The sequence below is a fragment of the Cimex lectularius genome, unplaced genomic scaffold (assembly GCF_000648675.2).
Source record: "Cimex lectularius strain Harlan isolate CLEC.00 unplaced genomic scaffold, Clec_2.1 scaffold450, whole genome shotgun sequence".
Lineage (NCBI taxonomy): Eukaryota > Metazoa > Arthropoda > Insecta > Hemiptera > Cimicidae > Cimex > Cimex lectularius.
In genome coordinates this window covers 89996-110800 of record NW_019392991.1, presented here as the reverse complement: position 1 = coordinate 110800, position 20805 = coordinate 89996, and the positions used below count along the sequence as shown (strand labels likewise).

At 35.0% G+C, this 20805-nt stretch overlaps 2 protein-coding genes across 8 annotated transcripts in view; one reads left to right on the top strand and one right to left on the bottom strand.

Annotated features, from left to right (window-relative positions):
* Window positions 1-12014, bottom strand: part of LOC106668949 (ethanolamine kinase 1) — a 29032-nt gene extending 17018 nt beyond the window's left edge. For 2 of the 7 annotated variants that reach the window (XM_024229623.1, XM_024229618.1), the window contains exons 1-2: window positions 11323-11952; window positions 741-958 (exon numbers count right to left, since the gene is read on the bottom strand). In XM_024229623.1, coding sequence (XP_024085391.1) covers window positions 741-958; window positions 11323-11353 — 249 coding nt within the window. In that variant the 5' untranslated portion in view covers window positions 11354-11952. The other 5 variants (XM_024229621.1, XM_014398167.2, XM_014398166.2 and 2 more) reach the window with 5 other exon arrangements.
* Window positions 12015-13979: 1965 nt separating this feature from the next.
* Window positions 13980-20390, top strand: LOC106668951 (ragulator complex protein LAMTOR1-like). Its single transcript, XM_014398170.2, has 5 exons — window positions 13980-14190; window positions 16297-16373; window positions 16907-16996; window positions 19627-19834; window positions 19921-20390. The coding sequence occupies exons 1-5, from the start codon at window positions 14146-14148 to the stop codon at window positions 20017-20019; spliced, it is 519 nt and encodes a 172-aa protein (XP_014253656.1). The 5' UTR covers window positions 13980-14145; the 3' UTR covers window positions 20020-20390.
* Window positions 20391-20805: the final 415 nt, after the last annotated feature.

Below are 20805 nucleotides of genomic sequence, written 5' to 3'. Positions count from 1 at the left end.
AATAATATACCAACCAACAATTACAAACAAATCTGTACTTCCTCGGCAATGAAATCACAAATTAAATCATTTTTCCGGCTATTGGTTTCTACTAAAACTTACTAAGAAATGAATAATCTTTTACTTATCTAATGTTAACTGCTGATAATTTTTTTTAAAATTATACTAACAGAAAATAATGTTCCATTTCTCCTTGCTTACGACCAACATTCAAAAGTTTTTGTTCTTCAAATACAATATTAAAAATGTGTTTATAAGCTATGTGTGATTGTTACGTAAAGTATTTGAGCCAAGGTTGGCGAACAACAAACTCTCCGGAGGGGCCAATTGAAAGTAACAACTTAATACAATATAATGAAATAGATACAATACGAGCACCAGTAAATGTCAGTGTATTGTGTGTGTGTGTGTGTGTGTGTGTGTGGCGTGCGTGGTGTGTGTGTGTGTGTTTATGGTAACTTTGAGCCACGTATTTAGCATGAAAAATAAAATACCAAATCTGAAAAGGTTTTTGCTGATCAGCACACAAAAAAATGCAAAAATCAGCTTAATTGTTGATCTTGTTATCAAATTAATCAGTCAGTACTTAACGAGTTTAAATAATAAGCATACAACAATACAAAATTAATGTTGAATGATAAAAAAAATTAAAATTTTACTAAGTTCCAGTCAGTATAGATTTAAAAAAAAAAAAAATATACAATTTAAATTTGTACGTATAACGATTAATGAAAAGTCACCTTGAATAGAATTTCCTTCGAATTCCATGAGGGGCGAACTGATGTTAGGATGATGTTCGCGCCAATTTCGAGTTCTTCCTCTTTGATTTCTACGTCCAACGGAAGGACCACCGTCTCCATCTCTGGCAAGAAGCAGACTGATTCTCTATTTGACATTAATTGGCCAGAAGACCATTTGACGTAGCACGATCCGTCATTCGCCCCCACTCTTGTCACATCTATTAAGAAGCATAACACAACGTTAGTCGTCTTTGGTTTTTACTCCGATACACAAGAAAAATATTTGATTAAAAAGATTCCTAATTTATATTTTTTACTTTATTGTTACGATGTACATAAATAAACTAAATCTACCCGACCATCGTCTGGGTATAAAGTGTTTGGAATTTTCAATTACTCGTAATTTTTGCCTAGTGGGTATGCAGTGGTGACAAATTTTAAAAAAGTTTAAAAAGATTTAAACCATGAACAAATTGTGAAATTAACTTATATCCTTTACCAGAACCAGTCTACACCACATTATTTAACTTTATTTAGGGTTTTCTGGGTCTAATTTCGCCAATCCCCCGAACGCTCTGGTTCAAGGTATGGTCTTGAAGAAAAAAAGCAAATTCAGTTATAACTGCCAAGCTTTAGACCTATTTTAACATCATCATCAGGGCAAAACGATCAAATATATATACAGATTGACATATTAAAGTTTTTTACAGGCGATCTTGAATTTCCTTGAAGACCGACTCAGTCCTAACACTGCCAAGGACTTCAGCAAATTGGGACTGAGTCGTTCTCTAAGGAAATTTAAAATCCTCTGTGAAAAATTAATTATGTCGATATGTAAACATAGTTAAGATTGTTTTGCCCTGATGGTGACCTTAAAATAGGTCGAAAGCTTGGCAGAAACAACTGAATTTGCTTTCTCATCAACACCACACAGAGGGTTCGTGAGTGAAAAAATGGTTTACTTCTATCATTGAAAACAAACCCTCTACACGTGTCTAATATTTTTCGATGTACTAACATCCCTCAAAACTTTATTCAAATTGACTGAGAGAAGAAGAGAATTTTTACTCCTAAAACATTTTTTTCTTGTCTTCTGAGGCCCAAACTGAAGAGGTTTTTACCTTTTCACTAGCATTATCTATGAATTGTAAATTATCGCTGTTTGTGAAAGTTAATCCGTTTTGTTTTTGTTTTTTTCAAATTGGAAATTAGCAGGGAAATGTTTATTTTCTTTTAATGGATTTTCGAGTGTAGGTATGATACATTTGTGTAAATACCTGTTTTTATGGAGAAACTCGAGTTTTACCGAATACCACAGTCAAACATTTGAAAACTGACAATCGCCAAGTGAAATTTTTTGTTGCATTTTGGGTGTAGAAACTCCCTGAAATTTATACATATCTACGGGGTTGCAACATCGTTACTTGTGCGTCGAACTTACGAAGTTGTAGTGTTTAACATGGAACATGTTTTAGCCATCATCCCCCGGCTAAAAACGTCCGGAAAAAACGTAACGAAAAAAGCGTTACGGAAATGACGGTTGAAGCATGTGCATTGACGATACACAAATCACAAGGCGGGACCTACGACACAGTTGTGTACGACTACGATAAAAGCCACGATCAACAGCTCGTTTATGTCGCATTGTCACGAGCTACGTCTCTCGACGGGTTTTTCCTCACAAATAAGAATAAGGATCACAAGTTTTACCATGCTCGCGGTAGAGTGAATATCGATTTGAAAACCGAGTTTGATCGTTTGGTAAATCATCGCCTTCACACAATTAGCGACGAGTGTAGAGACCTTCTAAACCGTGCAGGCCGCCCCGATGATCTATCATTACTTACTCTAAACGTCCAGAGTTTGATGGCGCACAAAGAAGATTTAATCACCGATTTTACCTTGCCAGAAACTAAGATTTTGGCGTTAACCGAGACCTGGCTGAATAATGATGATGAGGTTGCGCTGAGAGGCTATCGATGTGTTACTCAGTTCAAACGTGAAGAAGTTCGTGTTGGAGGAGTTGCAATGTACGAAAAAAAGGATTGCATGTTATTTTCAACCCCGCACAATCTGATGAAATTTGACAAAAACCGGTTACAACTCAACAGAAGTATGGCAATAAGTGAAGAATGTGGGGATATTTGCGCTGTTTAAATCACGATAAACGGACAACGAACATTGATTGTCACATTCTACGTTTCACCCAACAGCAACGTAAAAGACATTGAATTTTTCTTCTTAGCTAACTTATTAGTGTACGCACCAAAAGCATCAGAAATGTTTGAACTTATTGAAGAAAGAGGCTACGGAGAAATCCCAATTATTCTATCTGGCGATATCAACTTAGATATGAAGAAGAAAGAAAACCAACATTTAATCAGTTTCATGGAAAAGACATTCGGACTGCATCTCATAACGAATCCAGCATTATCAACTACCCGTGGTGGATCGTGCATCGATTTAGTCTTCGCTCGCAACATAGATAAAATTGATTCTAAAAATTTATAAGCTATTTCAGTTATCATAAACCCATATTGTCCATTCTTCTAACTTAACTTCTTCTAACGATTGTGCTGTTGAATAAAATAAATTTAATCTGTTTTACGTTTTACAATTGTTTCTTTCTTTATTCACAATTACCTACATTAATTCTGCGCGGCTAAAACATGTTCCATGTTTTCTGAATTCTAGCCGTCGGCTCAAAACAAAATCATCCGGGGATCCAGGGGGCTGGCCCCCTGGCGAGGCCCGAGTTTTTTTATTATTATTTTTTTTTTTTTAAATTGAAAACTTTTTAATTTGAACTTATAAAATTCTATAAATCTTGGTAATCTGAAATACTGGCTATATTGACAAATTTTCAAATAGAACAATATGGATTGGACCGTTTTGATTTGTCAACATTTCTACATTACTTTTTCTACTAACGATTTCTGTTTAAATTGAAAAACTTGACTTGTAGCTTCGTACTGCTGCATGAGCAGAGTTTTATAGGACAAACGTTCTCGATACCTATCTTCGCTTCGCGATTTTCTGGTCACCTCTGCGTTCAAAAATGGATTAACTGGGTAGGGGTATTCCAAGGAAAATAAAGTCACGCAACCATCATCCTATTTGAAACAGGATTAACTCTTACAAACAACAATAATTCATTATTCATCAATCATGCCATTAAAAACTATTATAATTTTTCCCCTATAGTCTAATAAAGTTGATTTTTTTCAGGGGGAAAAACCTCATAGGAATTTTACATTTTAAATTTTTAACAAAGTTCTTGAACACCAATTTACTAAATTTTATCACAAGGCCTAATAATGTTATTAATTAATTTTCTATTAAAAATATAAAAATAAAATAGTATTTTTTTGGAATGTAAGTTTGAAAATTTCCCTTTAACAAAACTATATTAAATATTTTAAAAACTGTGTTTAAAAAACTGTGAATATATTATATATTATGCAGGGTGGGCGACCAAGACCCGAGGGGTTAAATGCCTGGGTAGACTCGTACCCCATCCCTAAAAGGTCTGGGATTTGGTCGGCTCACGTGTACAGCATAAACCTTTTGGAACTGTTCACAAACCCCAAGATTTTGAACCATTTAATCTCGGGGAATGATTTAGTGATGTCCTTTCCTTAAAAGATTTCAAATCTAGACCTAGCATACCTATCACACTCTATGAGATAGTGCCTTGCCGTTTCTTCTTTTATTTCGCAAAAACGGCAAAAAAGGTCCACAAAAACTGTGAAGGGTACACAACTTCATACACATGTACCATATGGACGTGCGCGCGCACATTACATGATAAAACATACGATTATAGATATTAGATACATAACTACGTACATGACAAACAGTAAAATGCACTCAAAATAAAAATTATGGATAAATATAGTATAAAGGTCTCCGCGTTCTCTAGATACATTAGATAATTAAAGTGTTAACTTGCTTAAAGAGTTCACTATTCACATCAGAATAAATAATATTTCATAAACTGAACGTGGTTTTTTATTATTAAGAGTATGTNACACACAAAAAAGAAGATATTACAATATTTACATGTACATAATATGTATAAATAAAGTTAAAATTAATTAATGTCTGTACATTTGGCCACGCTAAAAGAGAGCCTTATTTGGGTCCATGAATACGTATTCCGAAGGAGCCAAGTTATGTGGATGTGGGAGAAGTTGAAAATGTGCTTGGGCAGGAACTAAACAGACGTTACGGACTGCTCTATAAAATACTTGGATGCAAATCTACCATGTTGACAAAAAACAAACTGACACTCTACAAAACACTACTGAAACACTCAGGACCTTGAGTAAAATTGGGAAAGCAACAAGGGTTGTTAACTCCTCTCAAAACATTTACTGTGTCAATGTGATTTGTAAATATGTATCAAAACATTACATAATGTATTAAATTATACAGGTATTAATAAATATTATTTAAAAAAATATGGTTCAGAATTTATCGAGAAACCATCATAGATCATCTCCAAACTCAAATGGCCAGAATTGCGTGACTTGTCTAATTTTTGTCTGTGTTATTTTAAAAGACATTCACCTGTTTTGAATGCGTGCCCCGTTGAAAGAGAACGATGGACTTAATAAATGGTAGTCCGAAAAAACGAGGTCGGGGCTGTAAGCTGGATGACAGAGGAAATGAAAAAATAATTAAAATATATCTAGAAAATCTTACTAATCGTTTATATGATACTAATTAAAATGTGTGAGCATTACTTGTTCTTGAATTCCATGAATCAAAGTATCAAACTTATTCGAAATTCTACCAGACATGGCCTTTTTTGGCAAACCTAGTTTTCCTTGGCACGAGAAGAGCCGGTTGTCAAGGTATTGCTTCACGGTACTACGGTAAAGATATTGTAAATACTTTACATCCTACCATTCGTTCAAGGTTGGTTTTCAGTTGGATTTCGGAATTTTGTACATTTAATCCGACATAAGGCCTGCTGAGTTACCGTCAACACTGCTTCTTGTAACGCTTGGGGACCATTCAAACGCTAGTAAGAGAAAAACATCTCAAAGGTGCAACAATTTCTTTCATACAGTCAGGCAGTTTGAAAGGCCCTCCAAGCCCGCAGTAAAACTTGTCGTTAACCGTCACCACAGAACTTGTCCGAAACTACCTTAATACCCTAAAAAATCCTGCATCTTCAAATGGTCTAACACTACAACGGCTCCCAGGACATAAGCTAGATAAATACCTTTATTTACTACATAAGAAAAAGTCTACTAAAATAAATGTATAAGTACGTACATACAAGCGTGGATTAAAACCGTCTGCTGGAAGTTGGTACTGATACCATAAAAATAATTATGCGGAGATCGTGAGATGCGGTCTGGTGTGACGTAGGTTTTAGAAAAACATTTTATCGTGCCAACGTTTCGATCTTTTCAATTGATTAAGGTTTTTAGTTGAGATAAAAAAGTCAGTCTCAGGAGCGGGATTCGAACCCACGACCTTCGGCTCGATACGCCGCTACTCTACCACTTGAGCTATCGTGACTTCGATCCTTTCGGGCACTAACCTTCCATCTCAACCCCACCTTTTGAATTTTCCCTCCTTTTTGCCATTTAAATCTGTTGTTTAAATATGTTGCTTTACTCTCTTATTCAGAAAAAACCCAAATAAAATCCTTCAGCAGTAGCTAACTACCATTTTGAACACCAACACAATTTCGACTTTAATAATCCAAAAATATTACACACAGAACAAAACAAACATAAGCGTAACTTTTTAGAAATGGTTCATATCAACAGGGATAAACACAGCATCAATTACACAACAGACACATGTAAACTCAGTCGCAGCTACGCTAATATCATTAATCAAATTCATTATCGATAACATCCATATATCATCATCACATCACACAAAACATATAATATAACATAAAAAACAATCATCACATTCCACACATCATACATTTCTACATAGTTTAATTTTTTAACAATTTGGCTTTCCTTTCCCTAATTATCCCTGTCTATAATCCTGAAAGGATAATCAGGCAAAACCATTACTCACGTTTTTCCCATTGTCGGCTCCTTTCACCTCAAAGACGACTCCTCATATAAAAAATGTCTTTCTATCCCGACTTCCTTCCCCATCCCTTCAAAATCCAAATAAAACCGCAATATCTCACTGGCACTCTCAACACGACACACAAGAATGACACATTTACACGGAAAACAAACACTTTGAGTGAGTACAAATACTTTGATTGAATCTAAAAAATGTTAGCATTGTATAAATTCACTTTTTTTCCACATCCTACATGTATTTGTTAAATTTAAACAATGTTTATAAATCCCAAGCCCTGAAGATGATCTCAATAAAGATCGAAACGTTGGCTCGATAAAGAAAATGTTTTTCTAAAACCTACATCACAACAGACCGCATCTACGAAAAAAGGTAACAGGTGTACGAAAAAAAAAAAACATTACAGTTATTAAATCAAATTCAACAAAAAAATATAAAGTTGAGAATTTGGAGAGCAGACAATTTTTATTCGTTTACCACTTGGATCCGCTTGCCCTCAAATGACCAACGCTCTGAATAACTAAATTTTATTCTCTTCTGAACACCATAATCTTTGATTTATTTAAATTGATGATCAAATGCCATTGTCCGCAGTAAGTCAAACAATTTGACATTTCTTTGAAGACCTGCAGAACTGTCAGACGTAATAATAATGTCGTCGGCACATAGTAGTACTTTAATTATCCTTCTGCTAATTCTAGGACCACATTCTAAGAATAATTGAGGTCACCATGAAAAGGGCGAATAAAAGAGGACTTAGTAGGCAGCCAGTAAGCTCGCAATCGCATCTAAACAAGAAACACCCCTATAATTTTTTATTAATATCACCTTGCTAAAGGAAAGGAAATATATGTAATAGATCTGCTTAAAGAAGGAATTAAAAACCGGCAACATACGGCGTAAGAATGCAGGGTTATTCCTTAAATTACTAATTATAGTACTTAATTGTGTAAAAGAGAAAGACGCATCGAGAAATGAATCAGAGCCTAAGGCTCAGCATAACTATTTAGGATTCAGTTAGGTTTAGTTAGTATTCAGAAGTTCTTCAGAATGCCTGCGAAAACAGTTATTACCGCACCCATACAAACAACAAACTGTTTTCTGTTAAATTTTTTTAACCACCAGAAATTCCTTGATCCTTTATTACAGATTTGTAGTTGAGATGCTGCCGACAAATTATATGTCCTTTTCTTTTCAACACACAGAATTTGTATGCCATAATTTCACGTATGTAGGACCGTTTCACAATTTACGAATATATATACTTATAATTTGAACGAATGTACTTTCCAACAAACTATGGATTTTTTATCTTTCCGTTAACGAATGAAGTTGTCCTTGCAGAAACACATAGCTGTTCGAATCGTAGTGATGCCGGGTGTGGCCTGCGAGTCGTTCAGACAAAGTGACACAGTCACTCTCTGAAGATGGCTCAATGCCGAAACGCGTTTGAGTAGTTTCCACAACACCACGAGTGAAAATGGACTCAATAAGTGACCCAGTACCACTTTAGCATGTGTCCGAAGAATTCCTATGAGCAAATTAAGATGGTCTTGAAGTTCAGTTGGAGGGAGATTACAAAACCTCAATGGTGCCAAAAATTACATCGTTTATAATATATTTCTTCAAACCATCGTTATCCCATCTTAGTTGAAGTAGAATTGAAAGAAATTTGTCAATTTGGGTTTTATTAAATTGAATGTCAAACTAGATGGAGAGGTGATCAGAGAACATCATCAGTAATAAGTTAAAATCGTGGATGATTAAAATTAAACCAGAAATACAACAAAGATTAAAACTGAATTGCTTGTAGGACCAATAAAAGTGAAATCGCCCCCCACGTTCTCGTGGGGAAGGACCATTCAAAACTATGAGGTCATTGTCATCATAAAATTCCAATACCAATTTACCTATTTTATTCAAAGTTTGTCTTTTGAGGAACGACACAGGTTATGAAGGAACTACGTCTAACGAGGCAGCAGATATACTTGCAAAAAAAAGGAGCCTCGCAACAACCCATAGGGCCAATCTGTATTGTGGAATAAACAATAGCCACAATAAAAGAGAACTGGAATCTTGGGTAACTAAAGAACACAAAGAATACTGGGAGCAAAGACCAGGCATTCTTTACTGGTCTAAGTAAGATTACTACTACTTTAAGATTACTCGCAAAAACAGCCCTATGGGAGAAAGAGTTAATTCTACTTAACAGAAAGGAACTAAAAACTAAAAACTAGCATATTCACAGGCATGCTCCAGTCGTGGCTTACTTATCTCTTTAGTAAGTAGTAGTAATTTTGGTGGTCTTGAGAAAGGAAGACTTGTTGATTCAAGTCCGTTTACTAATGTCAATGAGCCGGATGTTGTTGAAGCGGAAGTCGGTAGCGAGCGAAGAGTCTTGTGCAGCAGGCAGCACGTCGGCTGTTGAGAGTTCGAGAGTGCTGCTGAAGCTATAGTTGTGGTGGCCACCTTGTGAGGGGGCACTTACCACATATAGGGGTTACGAAGGCAGAGTGCTGGGTAAGAAGCGTTCCTCCTCACAAAAAGAGAAAGAAAAGGTAAAAGGGAAGGTTCACAAAGGAGAAGACAAAAACTCTTTTGCTAGAAGAGTTTATTAAAACCTATTTACAATATATACATATATATCCCTATATCCTACCGTCACCTTTCGTTCAATAAAATCCCCAAACACCAAGTCAACAGAAATAATAATGTTTTCTTTTGAGCTTACGGCTCCCTTTTAAAAGTATTATTTTCCAATTTACAGAGAAGAGATCCGACCTGTTTGCCGTGTCGCATACACCTGAAATATGAATCTTATCCCCCTTTTTCCTACATATCCTACCCCGACGTCACTATGGTGGGGAGTCAATCATGTATGTGACAACCTGTAGTTACCACGGTACCCGCTAGGTATATATAAGCAGGAGCACTGACTCAGATACCTCGAGACTCGTCCACTCGACGAACTCTCCCCAATCTCTAATCAAGCACCGACAACGACGCAGACTCGTCACCCCGACGAGTTCTCACTATGCGCCTTGAGTGTCGAGACTCGTCTACCCGACGAGCTCTCGCTAATCACTAATAAAACAACGATAGCAAGGGTACTCGCAGCATTAACCTGGATCTCGCCTTCTCAATACAGCACAGAGTTGACTATACTGGCCAACTGCTTCTATCGCTTGCTAATTAGTGAGAGTTGGTTGAGATCTCGTCGACGATTCTGCATTAAGCAGATTGGGCCCCTCCTTATATAAAGAGTGCTGCAAGCTCATTGGTTTCAGCACAGAAAGCAAAACCATTGTCGAAGCACTGTTGACAACTAGTCACCACATCAACTTAAAAAAAAGTAGGACTATCAACAGATGACGGATGTCGTTTTGTCTAGAAGTACTAAAGCATGAAGATCTTCTTGCAAGGGTTAAAAGGATAATCTTAATTAAAGCTGTATTGAATTTAGTACCATCCGTTTTTGAAATGACAACCGAAATAGTCCATTCGTAAAGGTACCTGCAGGTTCCACTAAATTTTCTCTAGAATATTCATTTCATTCAACTAAAAATCATTTTAAAGGTAAACAAACGTTTGGCGCAAAGCCGTAACTCGTTTGAGTGAAATCAAAACTCACGAGTGTAAGCGGACCCAGAAAGGTTAAGTTTCAGGTTAAAAGTAGTCGGTCCATGCAATTGAGATTAGTTAAATTTGAACAAAGGGTAAAAACAAGAACATAATCATGTCAGATAGCCAGGCAGCAACAAAGCACTAAACTTCAACATTATTAGCTCAAATGTGGTACTGCATTGCAAAAATAAATTTAATAAAGTAGGTATAAAAAAGGTATTCTCTGCTTGGTCCCACAACATGTAGGAGGAGAGGGAATCAAGAGAGCGGACGCCCTAGTAAGGACTGGAGCTGATAGGTCCTGTGCCCTTCTATAGCATACGCATCACACTATCAACCTAGACCTTGTACTTAAACAAAAGTACAAAATAAAAATGAAGGAACAGAGGAATTCACTCGTTGTACACAAACAATTCAAGAAACTTCTAGCATGTTTTGGAAGTAAAGAAGGAACAGAATGCATTAAAGGAAGCAGGAAAACACTGCAAAACCTAACAGGATTCTTAACGGGACACTGCAGACAGAATGGGTGTCTGAAGAAGATTGGTTTAACACAACGCAGCAAGTGCAGATTCCGCGAAGGAGAGGAGACACTAACAAACTGTGTAACTACATTTGCACGCAGGTGGAAGTGTTTTGGGATGCGAAAACCAGGGGCTACTAATCAAATTTCTTAATGAACTGGGACTCACCTGTGTGTTATGGGTGCAGACAGATGAAATAGCTCGCAACGGGTGCAGTATATTACACACCCTGAATATTACATCTTCACGTTATGAGAATTAATTGTATTTTTACTATGACTCTTTTAAATTTTGGCTGCTTTTTCAAGGACCAGTTACCTTAAGGTTAACTGGCCTTTTGTAGTAATAAATTTACGAACACTCACCGAAGTTCACCAGGACACAAGGTTGTCCCATTTGCAACTTGCCTACAATATGGAAGAAAATGCAAGGAAGAAAGAAAATACTAAAATTGTGCTTTGTAAACTGACTAAAAATTCTTCACGCAATTTTTCAACTGAGCACCATCCACGTTCTGCAAATACCAAGACACGAATTACTATTTGTCATCCTCATACGTATGTCCAGAGCGATATGGAATAAAAAAAGTACAGATTCAGTTATGCTTTCCACGTGGTCTAACAGCTAGTTGATGTTTTATGAACGTGAACGTCTCTAAATTTGAAATATATAGTTTATAGGGTAAACGGAGCGAGACTGGGCGGATCAGGTTTTCTCGGACAAGCATTACAATACAAACAAGACGAATTACGTGCGGTATATTTTACTACAATCAAATATTACAAACGTGTTACGAGAATTGCCATATGTACTACACTAAAGTTCCTTTAACCATAGATTAGATTATTGCAGCGATGATGATAAAAATCGTTAATGACAAATGAACCTTTTATATTTATTTTCACCATTAAACGAAAGAAAAACGCCCGTCTTACAATTTACAAACATAATTAAACCAATTTTAGAAGAAGATTAACAACATCTGATACGTCTTATCACTTACTTCTCACTGATGTTATCTTTCGAACGGATGGGTTTGGTGGTGAATACTCTTAGAACTGACGTCACAGAATGATTCATTATTTACATTTACAGGGTGATAGACTAATGTACTAAAATACACAACGTATAGATAAACTATAAAATTATACACAAAATAATTAAAATATTAGAAACATAAAATATGGATACATACATAATATTGTATAAAATATATAAAGAAGATGATATAATTTACACGGACATCAGTAAGGCATTTGATTATGTCAATTTTAATTAGCCTTATTGAAATTAAATTTTCTGGGCTTCAATGGACCCAAATTGTTGTATTTCATAGTTATATGCGTGGTAGACAACTTCAAGTAAAAATAATAATACTTTGTCTAAATTTATCAACATAAAATCTGGACCGTCCCAGGATTTTCATTTAGGCCCTTTATTATTTCTGATCTTTATTAATGATGTTGCTGAATGTCTCCTTAGAATATAAAATTCTTACTCTTTGCTGACGATGTCAAGCTGTACCATATAATTAATAAAACCACCGCCATTCCAAGGGTTCATATAACTTTGTAGTTGAAATCCTCTTAAAAAATTTAAAATTAATTTACAATATTCTAAAACTTTTGCATTAAATTACATTAAATTTTTTGAATTTTCCTGTTTGCTTAATTCTATAAATGGGAGAGTAGAACTGGTAGTTATTGGAGGGAGCAGTGAGGTTCATTGAATGATAAATTATGAGTTTTGTATTTAAGGATGGATAATGAACCTTATATATTTTTTAAATTTATTAATTAAAATTGGTCTTATTAGACCTACCATTAATTTTATAATGATATATGTATATAGGAAAAACAAATGTTTACATTCTTATGAACCCATTAGTGCAATAAGATTTACACTTCACTATTCACAAAATTTCTAACTACACTAGTTCATATGGCTTTGTTCTTTTTAATCTATTGACGGTGTCTGATTTGTATGTGTTTGGTCGCTTCCACATTCTCATACTGGCTGAGGCGAGATTGGTGTTTGCCTGCTAATCTTTGTATTTCTGCCGGGATCTGAAGATGCTTGGTGCATTGAGGTTTAGTTTTAGTTAGTATTAGTCTTTCGAGAGTTAGTATAATTTTGATGTTGCTGTGTTTGGTATAACCCGATAGTTGAATACCATGTGTCCACATGGGCTTTAGGACTTGTTTGTATAATAATAATTTATTCTGAACAATAAGGTTGGAGCCACGTCCTATCCACCAGTATAGTTGTCTATACCTTAAACCTATTTCTGTCCTTTGTTTCTTCACACACTCTTTTCCATCTCAGCTTGGGTCTAAGGTCATTCCCAGACATTTAGCTGTATCGCTGTATGGTATAATAGTTTCATCGATAGTGAGAGGCAGAACATGGTCCACTTATTAGTTTGTAAAATTTATATGTACTGATTAATGCTGATTGAGCTTGATTTTCCATTTTTTTGAACATTCGTTTATCTTATTACAAGCCTATTAAAGGATTTTGGTTGAATGGTTGATGGTCGGTTCTACTGATGCTACCACTGGGTCATTTACCAATATGGTTGCATTGCAATTTTTGGAAAATCACTGGTGTATAAGAAGTAAAGTAGTGGACCTAATATGTTATCTTGTGGCACTCCTGCATTTCTTGTTTTTAATTCTGAATATTGATCTTCTTGTTTGATTATAAAAGGTCTGTCAGATATGTGGAAACTGATAATATCTACGTACTGCTTTGGTAGCATCCCTTTTAGTTTATTGATGAGACTTCATATCAGACCTTGTCAAAAGCTTGTGAGATATTAAGGAAGTAGCAGAACAAGAGATATTTCTATTATGTCTATTGTAATTGTATAACATAAATAAAATGATTTACTTATGTAGGGACGGGTGTCCGCTTGTTCTCGCTTTGTTTTTACAAAAAGAATGTCTTCGACGTCAGAGTCGTACGACGTGAACAACAATGACGAAGCCGGCTGCCTATGCACATGACCACATTGGCAAATCACAGGTTATATAGAATGAATTCTTGATAATAGATAACTAGCTTTTGCTATTAGTTAAGACAGACGTTCTTTTGATTGTTAATGATATGAAGAGTTTTTAACATATTCGATTATGTTTACAATCTGATAATTATCCCTTACAGAGTTTATTTATTTTATTTTCAAAATGGGATGTTGTTTCACGTATTGCTGCAACAAAAACAAAACACAGGTAAGTCTGCATTGCTATTTTTTTTAATGTAAACATAAATTTAAATTTTCATAAGTAATAATTAAAAAATAATATTTAGTATTTTATTGGATGATTTGATTGTATTTACCAATATTATCTTTATTAATGTTTCATTTGTTTGTTATCTCCTACCACATAGTACCAGTGGTCCCTCTTTGTGGTTTATTAAATACATGGTTAATGCTAAATTAGTTACAATAATGTAAAATAATAATTGAAATATAATTATAATGGATATTTGTGTAGCACACAGATACTTACTTCTTGGCCAAAGTCCGTGTATGTGTCTGGCATGGCCATTCCTTGGCTTCACATAGAGACCGTGTAGGAATGCCACCCGATATGAGAATTGCGCTGAGCAGCGAGTATCTGGGTCCCCTGTTACAGTTTTTAGACGAAACAGGGCTGTTTTACTGTATATAACACTTTATAGTTGTCTTGTGTTTCTTTATGTATGTTGCGACTGAATGGATTTATAAGTTTGAATGTGTATTGTGCAAGGGCCAATGGCAGAATATGGAGTACCCGAGTACCTCATCAACCCTCAATTAGATTATTGGTTTGTCTGGAAAATATTGCAGGTTTTCATATTTTCTTTCAATTACCCCTAGTAAACTGCTTACATTTGATGGATTATATTTTTGTACGAATGTCAACAATTTTTCATCCTCTTCTAAACAAAAATGATTGTTTATCTTAGTAATATTTCATTGCTTGAAAATAATTCAGTCTTTACTTAGATGTCAATGCGAGATTTTCACGTAATTTCATTTTATGAGTTTAATTTCTGTCAGAATGGTGCCCAAACATTAATGGAGTCTGGGGGCGATGGCAGTGTCAGTGAGAGCACTGTTAGAGATGGTTTAAAAAATTTTGAAAGGAAGACAAAGAAGTCATAGCAGAATTTCTTCCCTAGATGATGATGTTTTCTGAATTTTGGTTGAAGAAAATCTCAGAATAACACCAGAAAACCACACAGGAGCTTCGCTTGCACTAAATGATTTCTTATTTAGAGTTAGTGCGCACATAGACTGCTCAAAAATGAATAAGGATATTTGTAATTCATTCCTATTCAATTAATTTTAATTAAATTAACCGATATATTCTTGTTAATCGGATAAAACAAAATAGAAACCAAAAGCAAACACAAAAATATTAATCTTTATTTTTAATAACGGATTTACTTAAGAGTAGTAAATATTAAGATTACTCATTTTGTAAATAGACAGCTTTTCTCCATTTTATTAATTATTCCATTCCATTTAACCATGGAAAGTCATCATCTTGAACCAGAAGTTTGCAATATTATTGTGAGGATGAGTCATTGATGTCATCGGCAAGTAGATATCACAGAAGCAGTTGGTGTTTCTCAAAGCGTGGTTTCCCAGGATTTCCCATTTGCCCCTTCTCCCATTGTCTCTAGACCTCATTCCGATTGAGCACATGTGGGATACATTGCAGAGAAGGTTTTTTGATTACCATCCACAGCCAGTTGACCTGCAACGCTAAATGCAGCATTGCAACATCTATGTAGTGAAATTCCTAATAAAATTAGTGACAAACTTATTAGCAGTACACTTAACAGGTATTTACCATTTTGATGTTTTTCAAAATCCCTTAATTAAACTTTCTTTCAGTAAAAAACAGTAATTTCTAATAAATTTTAATGTAATTTATAATAAAAACAAAATAAAAATACTAGTGAAAGTAAATACTACAATATTGGCAATATCCCTATTCCTTTTTGAGCAGTTTAGTACTCAAAAGTGGGGTGTGCTCACTTCATCATCAGCACAACTCGCCTGTCTAGTGTCCCTTTAACCTGCTTCCACCAGCCCCATCAAGGCAGGACCAAATCCCCGTCCGAGTGGATCGAAGTCACAATAGCACAAGTGTAGCAACGTATTGAGCCGAAGCTCATGGGTTCGAATCCTGCTCGTGACACTAACTTTTTCTTCTCAACCAAGACTGTAGTTAAAAAGTTTTAGACCAGATTGAATTTATGGTTTATGGTATTGTCGTATTTAAAAATTCATTATTGTACATGTTTAAAACATAATTTTAAATAGCTAATTTTCTTTTTAGGACGATGATCCTGATGTACACACACGCCTTTTGAGTGATCCTGTTAGCAACTCAGCAAATACACAGTGTGTCAGCAGGTAAAACAAACAATTTTGCACCTCTTCTTTGGAGCAGACTAAGTAATTCAATAAATCAATTTTCACAGTTAGCATTTTTTGCAATGTAGCCACATTCTAGTAAAAATGAGTAATTAATTGGTGTTGTAGCCAAGAAAACAATTTTAATTGCTCAAAAAATAGTAATTCGTGTTCGTTTGCTCAGAACGTTTTGTACCCTGAAAAAGGGCCTAAAACATTGGTCAAATTAATATTTTTGGAGCAATTAAAGTTGTTTTCTTGGCCGTAACACCCACCAATCACTTGTTTGTATATAATCACAGCCATTAACCATGAATATATTAATTGTTTTTGCAATAGGATGTAGGCTGGCAAACAATAAAAACATTAACTTGTATTAGAAAAGACTCACTTTGAGTTTGTGTGTTCATATGCATACATGTGAATAAATCATTTATAGACTTTTTACTGTGTGAATAATGGTGTTCCACAGATTTTTTTTTCTAATTGTATTATTTTTATCTCATATTATTATTTTGGTTTTACTTTTGTAGCGACGATCAGTTGGCGCAATATCAAAATTATCTACCAAAGAAAGCAAATGAGCAGTCAGTGTTAAATAAAATACTGCAAACAACTGCCCAGTAAGTATTATGGTTTAAAATAATGACACTGTCTTAGCAAAATGTCCTTTTTCCCGTTTGTTCGTTTTGGCTTGATTATTTTTTCTGTTTGTGTGTTAATACGTTAGTGTGAATTATTCTCTCAGAATCAATTACTGATGTTCTTTCTTTTATATTAAAAAAAAAATGTTTGTAGGTCAGTACACATTCCAAAATATGTGGCAAAGTTGCACTACTTTTTTCTTCTGCTGCCTTGATTACTTTGCTTTGTTTCCCCTTGCCTTACAAGTTTTTTCTAAAGTATGTTCCAGAAATATCCTTTTTATACGACATTTCTTTTTTTTTATGACAAGAAAAATTTAGTTCTTTCAAGTTGTTTAAAATTAGCTTTTATTTATGTACCGAATTGACATCTCAGAAATGTTTAATTATTATCTTGAGTTAACTCGGGAAGTAAAAAAATACAACTTTTGCAATAAATCAATTAAACCATTTATTATTATTGCAAATGTAAAAAACATAACATAACGTACCAGTAAATTGCCACCTGACATCGGGGCAGAAGTATTGCTATACTTCTCAGTAAAACGGTCTCATTTTTTACTACGTACTGCGCATATCCTTGTAGGATTGGCTACCAGATTCAGAAATATTTTCATAATCTGAATCACTTTTGCAATCACTACGAGCATCACCCATTTAAAAATAAAGCAAAACTCTCACGTACAGCACAAAATAAGCACAAAAAATGATTACATAAAAACATTCCTTTAGTTACTAGTAGTAAAAAATTGCTAATATCTACTGGCGGTACTGAAAAAGCTGCACGTGTAATTGTGAAGAACTACAATGAATATGTTTTTATGGTTTTGCTGTCATAACCAATACCACACCTCTACACATAGAGGCTAAGGTCAGAGCACTAATCAGCTGCTACAGATTAATTAGCGAAGGCAGCTGGAACCATAAGGGTAATAAGGTCAATCGAAAATCATACAATTATTGAGTAAGGTTAACGGCCAACTATTAAGTGTTAGCGATAAAAAGGTTAAAAACCCTTCAGGGAAAAAGTACTTTCAGGTAGTTCCTCCTTGTGAATACAACTATAGTGTGGATGAGGACCATCGTAACATAGACTGCTATACAGATGGGTCACTTATCAAAGGTAAAGGAAGCGGTGCTGGAATCCATATACCTAAATTAGGTATCAGCATCTCCTCCCCTCTTGGCAAAAACACCTTCGTTTTCAGGCAGAAATCTGGGCCATTAAAGTGTATTGTAGAACACGTATGGAAAATAAAATCAAGGGAAAAGATATTAGAATTTTTTCTGACAGTCAGGCCAGTCTTAGGTCATTACAAAAAGATTTATCAACATCTAGACTGGTGGAGGAAACTGGTGATCTTATCAATAGGATCACTTCCAGGTATGAGAATAGGGTAACCCTTATTTGGATACCAGCACATAAAGGACACTATGGCAATGAAGAGGCGGATAGCCTGGCCAAAGAAGGCTCAAATACTGCGTTTGTCGGGCCACAACCGGTATTACCTCACTCTATAAGCACAGTGAAAGAGAGTATCAAAAACTGCTGGGGTATGAAACAATTCCTTAGGGAATGGAATTTGTCCCCCGGACACAGGCAATCGAAGGAGTTTGTTAAGGAGATCAAACCAGTAGAATCGAAATGGCTATTCTCTAACTCAAGGAAGGGAATTAGGAGGCTGATACGTATACGGCCGACGGGCCACTGCCCACTGAGAAGACACCTCTCCGTAATGGGTATTCTACCAGATCACTTTTGCCGTTTTTCGAAATAAAAGAAGAAACGGCAAGGCACTACCTCGCACAGTGCGATAGGTACGCTAGGTTTAGATTCGAGACTTTTGAAGGAGAGGACATCACCAAATCACTCCCCGAGATTAAATGGTCCAAAATCTTGGGGTTTGTGAACAAGTCCAAGAGGTTTATGCAGGACACGTGAGCCGACCAAATCCCGCACATTTTAGGGATGGGGTACGAGTCTACCCAGGCATTTAACCCCTCGGGTCTTTGTCGCCCACCCTGCATATGGTTGTGCTGAAAGTGTTTAAAGAAAACAAAATTTAGAAATTCAATTTCCCCTACCCTGAAACTCGCAACCACACTCCGGCTCCCCCTGGAACATAGGTCAACATTTGCAATGTTGTGCAACATTGTATCAGTGAATACCATTTCGATGGGACTCAAAATCTTGTATCACGTATATCTGTAATACACTCCAGATACAAGGGGACATGGTACGGGGCTGAATCTCAACACTCCTGATTCAAAGGCGATTCAGCTCCAAACAATGACGCGTAACTTTGAGTTCAAGTATCTTTGACATTAATGGACAAGCCACACTTTATTCTGTGGCACCAACTGTTCGCACTCTACCAATAAGTGTTTTACTGTTATTTTGGTGCCGCACAAGGAGCATATCCGTGGCCTTGTTTAAGCCTGGTGTGGCCAATTTGTATGTTGTGCATGTTTTACATGGCCCACAGTTTTATCTATTTTCACTTCTTTGATAAATATTAAAACAGAAATTGCATGCATTTTTACAAAGGACACTTTTAAATTGTATAATTGCAACTTTTTAAATGAAAACATTTTGTTCCAAATCTTAGGAATGTTATTGATGTTGCGGCTCTTGGTCCTCATAATATTGAACAAAATGAATATCTAGAAAGAAGAAATCAATACAGCTCTAAATTAAACCATCTTGCAAGTACTGCACGGCAACCTTCTATAAACCCACAAGGGTTATTGGTCGACATACCAGTTCCTGAGAAAATATTATCAGGAACACCCATTTCTGATTTAGATTTTAAATTGGTAAGTAAATATATTATTGAACATTTCATATAACTATGCAACATATTTATTGTTAAGGGTATTTTGATAAAACTTTTTTTTTTTAGATCAAAAGGGCTTCTCACAAATTTAAAGTTGCTTTAGGTGAATTAAAAGTCAAACAGACAGAAGATTTAATCGTTCCTTTCCATATTGGCACAATGTAAATGAATATTTTTGTATGTAATCTTTGTTTTGTAAACTGTAACAATATTTATATTCTTATTGTATTACTTTGGAATATGTTATTTTATTTAGTGTACGTCTCAAGAATAATGACTTGAAAATAAATACTTCGAATTTGACACTAGTACAGTGTGAATTGCTCATCATCAGTTTTCGAGGTTTTATTTACCCTCCTTTTTGTTAAATAGTAAAGATTTTAGATTTCAAAATAATCTATTGCAATCATTGAATTGGAAAGTACTGAATACACAGTGTCAATCTCTCAGTTGGAATTGGCCATGTCCGAATCTTCCAGTATTAATTAATTTATTGTAATATTCCTGATGTATTTTTTGTTAGTTTATAAACTAACGATGAAATTTGAAATTTTATATGCATTGACTTACATTGTGACAATTAGATTTCATTTTATACAGTATATAATATTTTAGTCAAAACTGGTAAGAACGTTGATTTAACTTTAATGTTGGCAATGGCACACCTAGGCAAGGCTGGTGCTTATTTTTGTTTTTTAAATTAACTGAAGCACATTTCAATAAAGATGTTCTCTAAAGCCTTTTGTATTACTGAACAATTAATGTTGCATATTTGAAAAATACATTCTAGTAAAAGGGCAACCAAAGTTTCCTGGCATCACATTTAATTACTAATCTATTATGGAAATGTACAATTTTTGAAAATCTCATTTATACTAGATTTACATACAAAATATTCAATTAGTTGTAATTATATTGTCGCATTTAGATAATCCTTGTGAAGTGTTATGT

Excerpts from the sequence above, each read along its gene's own strand:
- LOC106668951 (XM_014398170.2), top strand. The coding sequence starts at position 14,146 with ATGGGATGTTGTTTCACGTATTGCTGCAACAAAAACAAAACACAG. Across the intron at positions 16,374-16,906 it reads AATACACAGTGTGTCAGCAG|CGACGATCAGTTGGCGCAAT; the intron begins GTAAAACAAACA and ends TTACTTTTGTAG. Across the intron at positions 16,997-19,626 it reads ATACTGCAAACAACTGCCCA|GAATGTTATTGATGTTGCGG; the intron begins GTAAGTATTATG and ends TCCAAATCTTAG.